This window comes from Diospyros lotus, chromosome 10, assembly GCF_014633365.1.
Source record: "Diospyros lotus cultivar Yz01 chromosome 10, ASM1463336v1, whole genome shotgun sequence".
Lineage (NCBI taxonomy): Eukaryota > Viridiplantae > Streptophyta > Magnoliopsida > Ericales > Ebenaceae > Diospyros > Diospyros lotus.
Window position 1 is genome coordinate 4,848,951 of NC_068347.1, and position 16,395 is coordinate 4,865,345.

Below are 16,395 nucleotides of genomic sequence, written 5' to 3' on the forward strand. Positions count from 1 at the left end.
ATAAGGGCTGAGGGGGCAGAACAACAAGGAAATAAGAGAGTATGGGTGTGTATAGGTTTGACAAGATTGGATTACCCTTGTAAGTGGCAAGGGGTTGGTATTTAAAGGTTAAGGACTCTACAACTGTTGGACCTCCATATCTCCATAGGGGATGATCCCTGATTTTGCAAGAATATCTTCTGATTGAAAATCAAATTAGATGAGATCAAACCAAATCTCTAGTTAGTTGAGATAACCTTCATTTGTTTGCGGGATAGTGGTTGGCCTCATATCTTCTTGGCTATCAATGTTATTTATTGCTTTAACCAATTGACCACACAATGGGTGTGGGTTGAAGCTTGGTTGCGTGCTAGCGATATGGAATCTAGAGGAACACTTTAGAATCTAGAGGTTTAAGTTAAGTAGATTGGAAACAGAATATATGAAATGTAAGGTTAGTAAAAATACAAGTGTAGATGATCTTAGGGTAAAACTTTAAGATCAAGTCATCCCAAGAACATATTAATTTAGATATCTTAGATCAATCATCCAAGAAGATGGAGAAATTAGTGAAGATGTTACCCATAGAATTAAGGAAAAATGGTTACAATAGAGAAGCATATGTGGGGTTTCATGTCATATTAACATGTACAAGATATGAATGTAACAAAGATAATAATCTTATGATGGATTGTGCAGCCATATAAGAAAAGATAAAATTAGAAATAAGGTCATTCGTAATAAGGTTGGAATGGTTTCTATTGAAGATAAGATGCGAGAGACATGATTAAGATGGTTTGGTCATGTGAAAAGAAGACTAATAGAGGCTCTTGTGAGGAGAGTGGATTGATGGAACAAGTCTCTAGCAGAAGAGGTAAAAGAAGATCAAGAAAAACTTGGTGGGACTCTTAGGCATGATATGGTTGACGTGCGAGAATTCGTGTAACTGACCTTACCTAGTGGTTTTAAGGCTTGATACTTTGTTATTATCGTAAATAGAGACTCAAACAACAAATAGATTATAAGAGCTTCACAAAAGATAAGGTCAAAGATATAAAAGGCCAGCGAGCTAGGATTTATGTAGATGATCCCATTTATTGGGATAAAGGCTTGACATGTTATTGTATATTAAACAAGGGAAAATTCCACATGACACCCTTGAGGTTTGGTAAAAAGGGCATCAACCACCCTTGTGTTGACACCCACCTCCCTTGACTTTTGTACCCACATATTAGTTCCCCCGCCATTTAGAAACGATAGTTAATTTTTTGTAAATCCACAAAATACCATCAAATTATGATGGGGTTTTTGAAATCTCATCACAATTCAATGGGGGTTTCTGCCATCAGTTTGGTGACGGCTGAAGCCATCATCAAAGGAGAAAGAGGGAGAGGAGAGGAGGTGAGGGGAGGGGCATGGAGAGAGAGAGTAGAGAGGGTGACAATTGGTTTAGTGATGAGCCATTGCAAATTCAGAAAGAGTTCAAAGACGAGAAAAAGAGAGTAGAGAGGAGAGAGAAAATGGGAGGAGGCAGTTTAAATATAAGGGCAAAATGGTCACTTTCCTTGCTCTGTTAACATGAGGGATGTTGGTGTTATTTTAAAAGACATGAGTTGTAGGTGCCTTTTTGTTAAACCGTAGGGGTGCCATGTGGAATTTACCCTAAAAACAATCAAGGTTTGTTTAACCTCTCCAAGTAAGTCTTAATGTTTGGTAAAAGAAAAAACAACATTTATGGACTTTGAATCAAACTAGTACCAACTATTTAGATTTTCTAAGAAAAATATTTGGTCTAGAGGATGCAAAACCCACAAAATAAACACGTGCACACACCAAATAGAAAAATGCACTAGAGTATTTATGTGGTTTGGCACTACTTGCCTACATTAAAGGATAAAAGACAGAAATCTTTTTGATTGCAGAGAAAACTATAGATCTGAGACACCCTGAAGAATATCCCAATAATTGACATTAGTTTATGGTTCCTAAGTTGCAGAAAATTTTCTGCTCTCCAGCAGTGTCCACTGATATATTTATCTCTCCTTTTCCCTTTGTCCATATTTTCTTCTTTTTATCCACTTCTTTTACCACCCTTATAGCAGTTTTCAACATCTCTATTCATAATGAAAGGTTTACAACATTTATTAGTGTGTTACAACTTGTTGCACTAAATTGCTTGTGTTTTCAATGAATACATGATAATGAATGAAGAGAAGACAACTAATTTCTTTGTGTTTGCATGATAGTGAACAACGATGCTTATTACCATGTAATTTGAATTTTTAGATATGAAATGAATCAAGTCCCTACAACGTTATTGTTGTATTACTACTAGTCACTGTTTATTTCTGACTTGTCATAAAAAAAATGCCAAAACTGTTTATTTATTTTTTTGCACTTATTGATAGTTACCAGGTTCCTTCTTGCCCCCTGGATCCATGATCCAGATCACATGTTCCGAATTGAGCTTCCTCCATTGGCCCCTAATGTTCTTTGATCATGATTTCTACTCTTTGCCATCCCCTTTCCTGAATTTATTGTTTACATATAATTAAGCCAACCTTGAAATTCAGAATGGTAATTTTTTGATTTGTAATATCTTGATTGCCACTGGTTTTCAGTTTTCTCTAGCTCATGATGCTTTGCAAAATTGGTCCCATGTCATGAACATCATATTAATCAAACCATGGCTGACTCTTGTTCCTTTAGTCCAGATTGTCACAAGGACATTCATCACTGTGTGTTCACATCACAGTTTTCTTCTTAACCAAAAAATTGATATGAATTTGTGCATTCTGGAACTACGGGATATTAAGACAGTAATGGTCATTTATTATTGCATGTTTTATTTTCTAATTTTGTGGCTGCTCTTCCAAATTTTGATCATAATCCAGCTGGCATGTTTTGATGAGGATGAGAGATTCATTCGAATGTCCTTGTGATCCAGTTTCCAGTAATGAGTTACCATATTCTTTGCATGCATTCCGTCGTGTCTCTTCAACAGACCCCCACAGAAAGGTAAGATAGTCAACTTTACCTAGTGATAAGAGAACTAAAGTACCCATGTATGTTATATAGAAAAAGTTCATAGATCAAGGAATTTAACTTTGTGTAAAACAAATGTTAATAGGAATAATGTTGTTCCATCCGAGTACTACTTTTTCAAGCATCTGAACTTTATAACCTTCCTTCATAATAATTTCTGTTCTTCACATATGTTACGGCTCCTAAATAGCATTTGAAATGAATTTGAATTAGGCCCCTCAACTTTTTAGCCCTTGAATAATTTTTTTTTGTCTCAAATTCAGTCCTGAACTTTTCCTGAAATGCTTACCCATCCCTCCCCCCCACCCGCGCCCCCCCCCCCCCCCCCCCCAAAAAAAAAAAATCACCTTTGAATCAAACCATTTGAGATATTAAGGTGTGAATTTCAGCCCAAAAAAAGTTTGCTAAATTGACCAAAAATCAATTTGTTCATGTGCTGAATTGGCCTTTTCTTCTATTTTATTTTGAAATTTTTAATTCAAAAAATTCTGAATATATCAACAATTAATAATTTTCCTATTGCAAATATTTAATCTTCTGATGCTAGTCATGTTTGGAGTTTTTTTTGTTTCCTTTTTATTCTTCTAAGTAACAAGAAGCATGGAGGGCAAGCCTTAGTAGTAAGGGTAAGGTTGTCCCTCTGTGATTGGAAGGTCTTGAGTTCAATGGTGGAAACAGCCTCTTGCAAAGTAAGCTTGTGAACAAAAAACGACTCTCCCCCAACCCTCCCAAAATGAGGAGCCTTATGAAATGGGGATGCCCTTCCAAGTAACAATATAGATGGGAGCATAGATGTATAAATGTAAGATTAAAATAGTGTAGAATATAAAAAATCATAAATCTGGCTTACCAATGTGCATGATTTAAAAAATGAATAAACATTGTGGCATAGTTGCTATATTGAGATCTCCTACCTTAAATTAAGTTGACATAATTATTTAAATTACTATTTTTTATGAGTATCTATCTACTTGGGATGGGATGGATACCATTATTTTCCTTGAGGATATTCAAAAACAAAAGAAATGCTCCTTTCTATCTTGACAATTTGATAGTGGGACCCCCCACCCGGATCCCCCAGCCAAGCCAAAGAACCCTAACGGGTGGTCCCGAGGGGAAAAGAAGAAAATAAAGGGAATGATAGATCTACCATGCATCCACACCTTGATTCACATTTAACTGAGAATAAATCTGACAGTGGAAGCATAACCACAATCCAAGCATGCATCTCAAAACACAACTGGCCCATAGGACTATAGGGTTCACATACATACAAACCAAACTAAAAAGAACAACTCAAAAGAGACAACAACCCTATCATACAACTCCGCTCCATGGTGAGGTCAACCTGAACTGCCTTATACACCGTTTACTTAGGTAGGTCCAGCACCACTAGACTCACCCTCAACTTTGGCCTTGCCCTTACCTGGAATGAAGAGAAGCAAGAGTGAGTCACAAGAGCTAGCAAGCATATAAGAAATGAAAGGATGACAAGAATAAGGAGGCTAAGAATAACTTGCACCCAAGTGCAAAACTCATGCAAAGCATGCCGACCAATCATATATGAAGTTCAAGCACCAACTGCATAACAAAAATATGCACATACCGGATCTTGAGGTCCAAAGAAAACTGCATTGGCACCCAAGTCCATATCACAAACCTGTTGCTGCCCTGAAGGCAAGCTGTACCTGTAACTAGAGTCGAAGCTTGCTCAGGTGGGAGCGACCAACACCTACTGGGGCATACATAAACGTCCATAATATAAACCGGGGCACGCCAAAGCATCCCTAATATATAAACTCAGCTCGGGAAACCCGACATCATACAACTGTATCTCAGAACTGGCGCCAAGACCATGCAATGCAACATATAAAGGGTGATGTAGTAGACCGGACAGGATACGAAGCCCCCATAAGCCAAGTATCCTGTCAAGCCTCTCCCACATAGGAAGTCACATGTCGAACGTAATGCTTGTGTCTAACAACAAAAATATTTAAATCATTGCCATGCTCGTGACCAAGCACAGACTCATGTGTAAACCCCTATATGAATAATTCCAAGTCCCTGCATGCATTTAAATGACATAATAATGGAAAATAAAATAAAATAAAATACATGCAAAGACTCTTAGCCACAAATCAACCCCCTGGCTCTAACTTATGAGATCCTATCTTCATTCCGCAATAAATTGGAGAGGGAAAGAACTCTCCATAGCCATATAAATAAGACCCACCAGATCGGGTACTGAGAGAAATTACAAGCTTTCTTTAGATGTACAAAATAGTAGGAATTGCTCACTAGACACAACCAAGACAAGCCTATGCCTTCCCTTATAACATCCAACCAAAATAATCCCTTTAAGAACCCATTAACGCCTCAGTCGACTCCTTACTAGCCATGCATGCATATATATATATATATATATATATATACAATGAATTAAAAGCCATGGAGACTCGGCCGTACACAGGGTCTCAACCATATCTACAAAATTTTTACATCCCTTGCCATAATAATTAAGTCTCGGCTATATATATATATATATATATATATATATATATATATATGACCCACCCCTTTGCCACTTAACTCACCTCATATATATGCTTCTCGGCCATATATATACAAATATATATATACACATATGCATGGCAGAGACTAACTCACTCATCCGTGCAAGCTAAGATCCAAGGACACACACCAACTAGCTAACCACCAAAAGGAATTTGAAGGGAAACAAAAAGGAGAATGAGAGCTTGCCTGCACTTCCTTCTTCTTCTTTGCACTTCTTCATTGTTCACGCACGAACACCTCTCTGAAATTAATTTTAATTCTCTCTTCTTTCAATACTCAATATATATATATATATATATATATATATAAAAGACATTTGGAAGTGGGAGAATATACGTGTCAAGAAAGGAGGATAAATTCCCAACATGCCTTCCTAAAAAGCAACTTTTGAATTGAGAAAGTGTTCTGGTATCTCAGTCTCAAAAGGACCCATTCGAATGCAACAGTAACTAATTCAAATGAGAGGAATGCAGTGAAAATGGACATTTTGGTCAGATTCGACGCCCTTTCGAATTTTTGACATAACTCTCTCGTTCGAGCTCCGATTGAGGTGATTCAATATGCTATGGAAAGATAAGAGAAATATCTACAACTTTCATGTTTTGAGTTTTTTGAGATTCAGGCTTAATCATAGTCAATAATATCAGGTTGCAAGCTGAAAGTGATTTTCTAGAACGTGGGTCATTCAAATGTTATAGGAAGTCATTCGAATGAAACACTCAAAATCCTGCCATTCGAATGGAGAACCTATAACACATCCTAGTGCTTCAAATGCCATCTGAATGAGGCCCAAAACACACACATCCACATCCGAATATCACAAAACACATTCGAATGTCACATGCCTCATCCGAATTCATCACTACCCCATTCGAATATCTAAACTACAATTTCAAGATAACTTTATACACATTCAGATCTTCCAACTTAGACCCAACACTTAATTAATTATTACTAAAAACAACATATTAAACATCAAGGCTAATCACTCAATCCTCAAAACATGACACAACATTAATTAATTAAATTCGGGTCATTACAAACTATGCAGTTTAACCAAACTAAGACTAACCTTGCGATTGTCAAGTGATTGAAACAACAATAAATCTGCATATTTCAGAAAATCTTCTCCTTCAAGAATAATAAAATTCCTAAATAGAAATTGTTCAATTCATTGGAACATGAAGATGCAACTCTAGTACACTGTGTTAACAATTTAGTCTTTCGGGTGTTGTACCTGTGCTTTACATACTCTTTGGACAAACTGAGACCTGTGTTGTACTCACCAAATGGCTTGTCCTTATTTTTATTGTTGCTTCTATGTTTGCACACAGTTAAGACACAATGAACGCACATGCCTGTAGGTTGGACACAGTGGACATGCCAGATACAACAGGGCTTTAAATGGGTTTAGAACATTTTTGGGATAGTCTACAAATACAATAAGTTTTCCCAGTAAAAAATAGAAAGTAAAATTGAACCAAATTACAACTTTGATAGAATATTTAACTTTTCCCTTTCATTTTCTTTATGCTGTATGACATTTATATTATCATTCTTGTGGATTTAGTAGTATCTTTATGTGGACTATTAGTTTTCTTGAATCATTTTGTATATTATTGTTATTATAAATTGAATGGTATTTTCATATTGAATTACTGGTTCTTTTTCAATATTTTTAGTCCTTTTTGGCCATTTTATTGATTATTATTACTAATAATATATATGTGCGTGCTGCATCCCTGTCATCTGTATCCTTATTTTCTAAAATCATCCAATCCCATGTATGTTTGTGTAACTATATCTATTATGGTGCTTCTTACTGAACAACATAATATAGCATGGTTAGAAAAAAGTCAGCTACATTAATTTTTGTTACACACAAAAAGCAAATGGTGGAGAAAAATTGTGCTGTGCAAGCTTTTTTTTTTTTCCATTAATCATGCTTAATGAAAATGGTAGAAGCTTTTTCCCTTCTCTGGTGGATAGGGAAAGAACTCTAATAATCAGGCTGAGCAAGATATTGCATAAATCAGAGAAAATTTTTGGAGGGTGAGGGAAATGAGCCCTCTTCCCCCTTGTAGTCCTATTGTGACCTAGAGGTTAACATTTATTTAATCAATTCAGAAGAAGCACTGAAGCAATGCTTGAAGAAGACAAAGAGCCGCATAAAAGCTAAAAGGAGTTGATTTATCCTTCATTTGTACCTTGTCTTTTTGTAAAATCTTCTATTTCTTGGAAATCATCATATTTGGTCATCAGAGAAGAATGCTTCCTGATTATCTTCTCTTGCTAGTGCTCCATTTTAATTTATTTTTCAATGTTTTCCAACTTAATAAAGTCAAAGGTTTGCCAGTGTTCACTTTTCTAAAAATCTTAAAGGAATCAACTTCATTATATGTGAATGTGAAACCTTTTATTAATGTTCCCATGTATAGAGTAATGACATATAGTAGGAAAACAATTACTATTATATAAACAGACAATCTTATGACGACCCCACCCTTAGTAGTCTCGGCCAAGGAAACTAAGGGAGAAGTGTCAAGAAGGAATGGTACCTGCTGGAGTGCACACCACAATCATCTTATAGCCATCAACAAGGTTGTATATATAAAACTGACATCAAGGTTGTACATATATAAAATTGTACATCATGTACTGACATATACAATTGGCCACACATTCATAGCATTGCAAAACAAAGGAATACAGGGCCCTCAAAAGCTAAACATCCATAAACAGGCACCATGCCAACATCCTCCCAAGACCTTTTATTTGGAGCAACTCTGTACACGTCTAGACACTGGACCCCGCATTGCTAGGCTCCTCATTTTCCTTAGACTTGCCTCTACCTGGAATGATGCAAGCACAAGTGAGCTACAAAGCCCAGCAAGTAATATAAAATAAAAGATAGTAGGAGAACTAGGGTCTGAACCATAGATGAAAAGCATATACCCCACTCATGCTCATATGGAAGAGGAGCTAAGCCACAAGCGTCATGAACATGCAACAACATGCACCCATGTTATGCTAGCATCAAGCCACAAATAGACAAGTGTAGAGAATAAGGTGCATGCTCCCATAACATCACTATAGCATAACCATTTCAAGGGATCTAAGTCCCACACAAGTCTGACATTAAAGCCCACTTGAGCTTGACACGAGTCCAACATTTTAGCCCACCTGAGCTTTCGGTTTAGCATCGTAAGGGATATCCCAACGGATCCTGTTCGGAACGTGCATCATATATCATATATAATCCCTAAAACCATGCCATGCATAAACATAAACGTCATGTTTCACAAAACCCATGCATAGTATTAGAATTATTAGTATAATTAGATATATTGCATATTGTTGTATGAGTTTTATTTATTTATTTGTTATAACTATGTGTAATTAGGCTAAGCCCATAACTAAGCCCGTAGGTTATTAGGTCCGTTGTGCCTATTATAAATAACACACTAAGAGACTAATCTCTTAGGTTTTTCTCTCATAATTGTTTTCTCACATGGTATCAGAGTCACCTGTGAGAAAAACCCTAGCCATTGCTGTGTATCTTTTTCCAGTGGCCTAAAAACCTAATTTTTTTTCTTCATCGTCATTGTTCACGTAGAAAAAAAAAAAAATCTAGTTTTCTTTCTATTCGTCACTGTTCACGCCAAACATCATTGCCCGGCCATCTTTTGCTGGAACCGACCCCACCCTAGGGTTCACTGCCTTCAGGCCGAGTTGCCGGCGGAAAATTGCAGCCATCGGAGCTCCCATGCTCCGCCATGCGCAGCCGTCTGCCCCCACGCGTCGGCGCGTGAAGGCGCGTCCACAAGCCGTTTTCTCCCGGCTTCTCTAGATTAGCTCGCCTCCCTGCCCTAGGCCTATTCTCGGTGTCAAATCCTCGTTATGTCTAACCTCAGTGACGCAATTTCTGTTGATGCTACTCCCGCAACCGCAACTGTTGCCCCTGCTGCCTCTCAGTCCTTTACTGTCTCCAATATCGGAACAACCAATATTACCACTATCAAGTTGATAGGGTCTGCCAATTATCTCTCATGGGCAGCCTCTGTCAAAATGTGGTTCAAAGGGCAAGGCCAAGCCGATCATCTTACCACAAAAGCTGAAAGTGTGCTGGAAGCCAATCGGGTTAGATGGGAACAAGTTGATGCCTAGTTATGCAGTCTCCTATGGCAGTCCATTGATCCATCCATCATGCAGCTCTTTCGGCCATTTGAAATTTGTGTTGACGTGTGGAAGGAAGCTAAAGAATGTTATACGAATGATATCCAACGTTTGTACATTGTGGTCTCTAATATCAAGAATCTGACACAAGAGTCGTCTAAGGAATCTTATTTGGGACAGGTTCGAGCTCTCATGCAAGAATTTGATGCTCTTCTCCCCATTACTACGACCAAGATTGAACAGGTTGCTCAAAGAGAGAAGTTTTTTATGGTTATTGTTCTTTCAAGTCTAAAATCAGAATTTGACGCCATTAGGCATGAAATCTTGACTAGCTCCACTAATCCTACTATGAAGGACTCTTTTAAAAGGTTGCTGAATATGACCGGTGCACATGGTATGTCCTCTTCTTCTCATATTGTTCCTCCAGCCAAATCTTCAGCCCTCGTGTCTTAAGCTTCTCACTCAGGAGGAAATAGAGGCCGTAATAATAATCGGAAATGTCCACAGTGTACCTTTTGTAAGAAATTGGGTCATCTTAAGGACAGGTGTTGGAAGAAACATGGTCGGCCCGCTGCTCCGCCTACATTATCTACGAGTACACCTCATGTATTCCAGAGTGATCCTAGTTTTGTCCAATCTGCACCGGGTTCACAGTTGATACCTATGTCTGCAGCTGAGTATGATGTCATTTTGAAGTTTCAGGCCACCTAGTAGTCTCATCCTGTTAATCCCGTTGCTTGCGTTGCTAAAAGCCCATCTCTTGGTCCTTGGATTATAGATTCTAGCACCACTGATCATATGTGTGGTAATGAACTTATTTTCTCTTCACTTACTTATTCTGATACCTTGCCTACAGTTACTCTAGCTGATGGCACCAAAACTGCAGTTAAAGGGATAGGCCAAACCACACCCACTTCATCTTTATCTTTAAATTCGGTTTTATATGTCCCTGGCAGTCCTTTCAATTTGATTTCAGTTAGCCAGCTTACTAAAACCCTTAACTGCTTAGTCACTTTCACTCCTACCTCTGTTTGTGTATAGGACCAAGGTACGGGGCGGACGATTGGCGTCGAGCGTGAGTCACAGGGTCACTATCATCTTGCTATGCCGATGGCTTGCATGAGTGCTACTTTCCCAGATCTTATCCACTCTTGTCTTGGTCATCTCAGCCTCTCCAAATTGAAGAAATTAGTTCCTAGTTTGTCATCGTTGTCTATTTTTCATTGTGAGTCATGTCAGCGTGGTAAACACGCATGTAGTTCTTTTTCCAGTCGTGTCAATAATAGGGCTGAGGCTCCATTTTCTCTTGTGCACTCTAATGTATGGGGGCCTAGTCATGTCAATTCTACTCTTGGTTTCTCATATTTTGTTACTTTCATTGATGACTTTTCTTGCTGCACTTGGTTGTTTCTCTTGAAGAGTCGGTCTGAGTTATTTTCTGTCTTTCAGACATTCACTGCTGAAATAAAAACACAGTTTGGAGTTTCTATATGTGCTTTACGTAGTGATAATGCCCCTGAGTATTTTTCTTCTCAATTTACTACTTTTATGACTACTCGTGGCATTCTGCATCAATCTTCTTGTCCTTATACACCTTAACAAAATGGTGTTGTCGAGCATAAAAATTGCCATCTCATTGAAACTGCACGAACACTACTTTTACATGCCAAGCTTCCCACCAAATTCTGGGGAGATGCTGTTCTTACTGCGTGTTATCTGATCAATCTCATGCCATCTTCAGTGTTAAAGGACAACATTCCTCACGCTCTTTTGTTCCCCTCCCAGCCCCTTTATTCTGTTCATCTTCGTGTATTTGGATGTATCTGTTTTGTACATTCCTTTTCACCGGGACAAGATAAACTTGTTGCCAAATCCCTAAAGTGTATTTTCCTCGGTTACTCCCGGTTGCAGAAAGGCTATAAGTGTTACTCTTCTGAGTTGAACTGCTATCTTATGTCTGCTGATGTCACATTCTTTGAACAACAGTCTTTCTTCTCTGTTGTTCAGCCTGATTCACGGCGTCTTGACCAAGTATTGCCTATTCCTTCTCTTTCATTGCCCTTATCAGATTCGTCTATCTCCTCCTTGGTGGACCTTTCACTTCCATCTTCCGGTCCACACTCCCTGACTCCTCCACTTCTTACTTATCACCGTCGTCCTCATCCTGCTCCTGGCACCGGCATTCATCTTGACTGCGACTCTCCTGACTCACTCTCTCCGTCAGTGTTCACTCCTGCCATGGATCCTCAGCTCGACAGCCTTCCTATTGCACTCCGCAAAGGTACATGGTCTACTTGCAATCCACATCCTCTTTAGAATTTTTTGTGTTATGACCGTTTGTCACCTGCTTATAGTGCTTTTGTTTCGAGCCTTTCTTCTATTTCTATTCCTAAAACCACTGGTGAAGCCATGTCCCATCTTGGTTGGCGCCAAGCTATGTTAGATGAGATGGGTGTCTTGAATTCTACTGACACTTGGGATTTGGTGCCTTTGCCACCAGGAAAGACTCCCGTTGGTTGTCGATGGGTGTTCACCCCTAAAGTGGGCCCCGACGGACAGGTGGAACGTCTTAAAGCCCACTTGATTGCCAAAGGCTTTACACAGATCTATGGGTTGGATTACAGTGATACCTTCTCTCCAGTTGCTAAAATGGCCTCTGTTCGCCTATTTCTCTCTATGGTTGCCACGCGTCATTGGCCACTCTATCAATTGGACATTAAGAATGCATGTCTTCACAGTGATTTGCAAGAGGAGGTTTATATGGAGCAATCACCTGGTTTTGCTGCTTAGGGAGAGTCCAATGTAGTCTGCAAACTCAAGAAGTCTCTCTATGGCCTGAAACAATCTCTACGAGCGTGGTTCGGCAGGTTCAGCATTGTGGTTCAAGCTTTTGGTCTCACTCGAAGCGAAGCTGATCATTCAGTTTTCTATCGATATTCTTCTTCTTTATGTATCTACCACGTTGTTTATGTAGATGACATTGTTATCACAGGGAACGATCAAGTTGGTTTACAAAATCTGAAGGAACATCTCCATCAGCACTTTCAGACTAAAGACCTAAGCAAACTTCGATATTTCTTGGGTATTGAAGTTGCTCAATCAAGAGATGGGATCTCAATCTCTCAGAGGAAGTATGCACTTGACATCTTAGAAGAAATTGGTATGGTGAACTGCAAACCGTTTGACACCCTAATGGACCCAAATGTCAAACTCTTGCTGGGATAGGGGGAGTCTTACTCAGATCCTGGAAGGTATAGAAGATTGGTAGGCAAACTGAACTATCTCACAGTCACTCATCCCGACATTGCTTTTGCTGTGATTGTGGTGAGTCAGTTTCTCAATTCTCCATGTGATTCTCACTAGGATGCTGTTATCCGGATTCTGAGATATATCAAACGAGCATTGGGTAAAGGGCTACTCTATGAGGATAAGGGGCACACAGATATTTGTTGTTATGCAGATGCAGATTGGGCTGGCTCTCCTTCTGATCGTCGGTCGACCTCTGGATATTGTGTTCTTGTGGGAGGAAATCTGATTTCTTGGAAAAGTAAGAAACAGAATATAGTAGCTAGATCTAGTGCAGAGGCAGAGTATTGGGCTATGGCTAATGCAACTTGTGAGCGCATTTGGCTTAAACAACTCTTGGATGAACTCAAGTTTTGTGAAGTGTCCCCTATGAAGCTTGTTTGTGATAATTAGGTTGCCTTGCACATTGCTTCCAATCCAGTGTTCCATGAGCGGACTAAGCATATTGAAATTGACTGTCACTTTATTAGAGAAAAGCTGATTGAAGGTATTATTGTTACAGAATTTGTTAAATCCAGTGATCAACTTGCCGATGTCTTCACCAAGTCTCTAAACGGTCATCGGATAGAATATATCTGTAACAAGCTTGGTGCATATGATATTTATGCTCCAGCTTGAGGGGGAGTATTAGAATTATTAGTATAATTAGATATATTGCATATTGTTGTATGAGTTTTATTTATTTATTTGTTATAACTATGTGTAATTAGGCTAAGCTCATAGACTAAGCCAGTAGGTTATTAGGCCCATTGTGCCTATTATAAATAACACACTAAGAGACTAATCTCTTAGGTTTTTCTCTCATGATTGTTTTCTCACACATAGAACCTCTTATATCAGCATGCACAATACTAAGCATAATCATTTAACCATGTTTGAAATGCATGGGACACACTTGAGAATAGGGAAACATGATTCGAAAGGGAGAAAATGGGTATTTAAGCTTGTAGGAGGCATTTGGGCCAAAATAGGGGGAAATCGGTCGATAGATGCATTGGCATCTATTAACAGATTGCTCTCTGGAAGGTAATCTGTCAACATATTGCCCTTAATCTGTCGACTGGCAGAGGCCAAAACCCCTCGATCTGCTGCCTCTCACACTTGAACCTTGGCAAAGTGGCTTCAAACCTTGCCAAATCTTCATCCTAACAAAAGAGGCATCATTCCCAAGAAAAATAGGGAGAACAAGTCCCTTTGGAAACATTAACAAGGAAATTAAACAAGAAGAAGGAAGTAAATTACAATCATGTAACAACTTTGCTCTCAAAACAGAGAGTTTTGTAAAAACCATCTCAAAAGCTGAAATTCCAGACTTATAGCCATTGGAAAAGATAGGAACTTGCCTTAGCTTCCTTCTTTATCAATCTCTAACTCCTCTTTACCTTCAACACCACCTATAGGCTGCCACATATAGAGATTTACATATCTTTTTAGCCATAAAACAGAGGAAAACAGGATTCTAATCTAAAGAGAGCTAGAAGGTGTGTTTTCTACCAATTATAATCCTTCTCTAGAAGCCTTGGAAGCCACAAAATGAAGAGGAATGGAGGAGAAAAGAACCCTAGCAGCTGGAGAGCTTCTCTCAATTCCACCGCCTCAATTGCTCTTCTTCTAGCTTGTTAGGAAAGTTGATATTTAAACTTGCCTATAACTTAGATTTTTATGCATGGTTTGCACCCTATTAATCCCCTTAATCAACTGTCTTGCACGTGCATGGGAGGTGGTAGAAGATTTGAGAGGTGGACGGTTCTCCTCCGTGCGAAAAATGGCCTTTCGCGGCCAAATCGGTCGACAGTTTCTTTAGAATCTGTCGACTGACAAAATGCTAAGAGGCGATCAGTCGACAACCTTCAGCATTCTGTCGACTGGTAGAATGCTCTGTCACCTGAAATTTCTCTCTCCTTGCTTCCTTTACCACTTACATTCTTTTCTCCCCTAGACAAATCCACACAACAAAAGGAACGCTACCATTAACTTACATTAAAGCCACTAAATGGATGTTACAAATCTTGGCCTGCAAATGCTCAAGTTTAAGCTTATATTTAGTTCTCAGAAGCTTTGGATAATGATCTTGAATTGATTAAAGCAATCACATCATAAACAAAACAAAAAAACAATAGTACATGAAAGAAGAAACTTTGTCATTTTAATTTTGCTAAAGTATATCTGGCAGCCCTTTCCTTTAATCTTTTCAGATGAAAAAGCTTTTGAACTATATTTCTCTGCAAGATCATTCATCATTCATCAAAACAAGATCTTTAGTGCCCATTGACCAAGACAAACAAGGGACCTCAAGAGGTTCTGATTCTTGGTTGCTCCTTGCAAGGAACCCCTTTAAACTTGATTTTCCAAGCTCATAAAGAAGATAAAAATCCACTATTGAGAAGTTTCCAGGAAAACTGATTTAAGCCATTGACTTACTTGATTACATGATTTGTACTTATTGACTTCTCTATCGTGATATTTGTCCACTTATGATTAAATTTTAAGGATCCATGCTTTCACATAGTTATTATTTGATTCCTTCTCAGGAAGGTTATCACACTTTTCGTGGAGGGTTCTGGAATTACTTCAGCATGGGTAAGTGTATTTTCACCATTGAATAACCCACTGCTAGTCCACTAGGTACTGTTTATTTGCAGCAATCATCTTATATGCACCATATAAGGATCAGCCTCTGGGATTACAAAACTAAAACTTCTAGTATATTATTGTCAAATTGTGTATGTGCTGTTTGTTGCTCAGGGATCAAGCATAGCAAACACTAAAAATACATCAATTTTGGATGTGAAAGATAATAAGGTCATAGAATAGTTGGATTCAATTAGATCCAATTCGCTGCCTCTTATACAGTTTTTAGTGAATTAATCATTGATGAAGTCTTAAAAATGTTGTTTTTAGAGATTTAATGAATTGTGTCATTCATGGCCTATTTGTAATAGGTTCAAAGAGTTAACTGGTGGATTGTAGTTTTACTAACAAGAACTTGTGAATTGTCTTATACCTTGTTATGTGAATGAAATAATTTATGTATATTCTCCAAATGTACAATACAAGAGTATATATAAACATACAAGTATTTAGAGTTAATTACACTAATACCCCTTACTTATTTTATTTGACACTCCCCCTTAGGCTGGAGCATATATATTGAGCATGCCTAGTTTGGTACAAATATAATTCACACGAGAACCTCTAAGCAACTTGGTGAGTAAATCGGCCAATTGATTGTTGGAACCCACATATGTTGTAACTATATCCCTAGAGAGCACATTTTCTCTAACAAAGTAGCAATCAATTTCAATATGCTTGGTT

At 38.4% G+C, this 16,395-nt stretch overlaps 1 protein-coding gene across 3 annotated transcripts in view; it reads left to right on the forward strand.

Moving 5' to 3' along the window:
* LOC127811881 (diacylglycerol kinase 5-like) overlaps window positions 1–16,395 on the forward strand; it is an 82,717-nt gene that overhangs the window by 22,393 nt on the left and 43,929 nt on the right. For all 3 annotated transcript variants that reach the window (XM_052352076.1, XM_052352074.1, XM_052352077.1), the window contains exons 6-7: window positions 2,874–2,997; window positions 15,612–15,660. In XM_052352076.1, coding sequence (XP_052208036.1) covers window positions 2,874–2,997; window positions 15,612–15,660 — 173 coding nt within the window. The remainder of the gene's footprint in view (window positions 1–2,873; window positions 2,998–15,611; window positions 15,661–16,395) is intronic.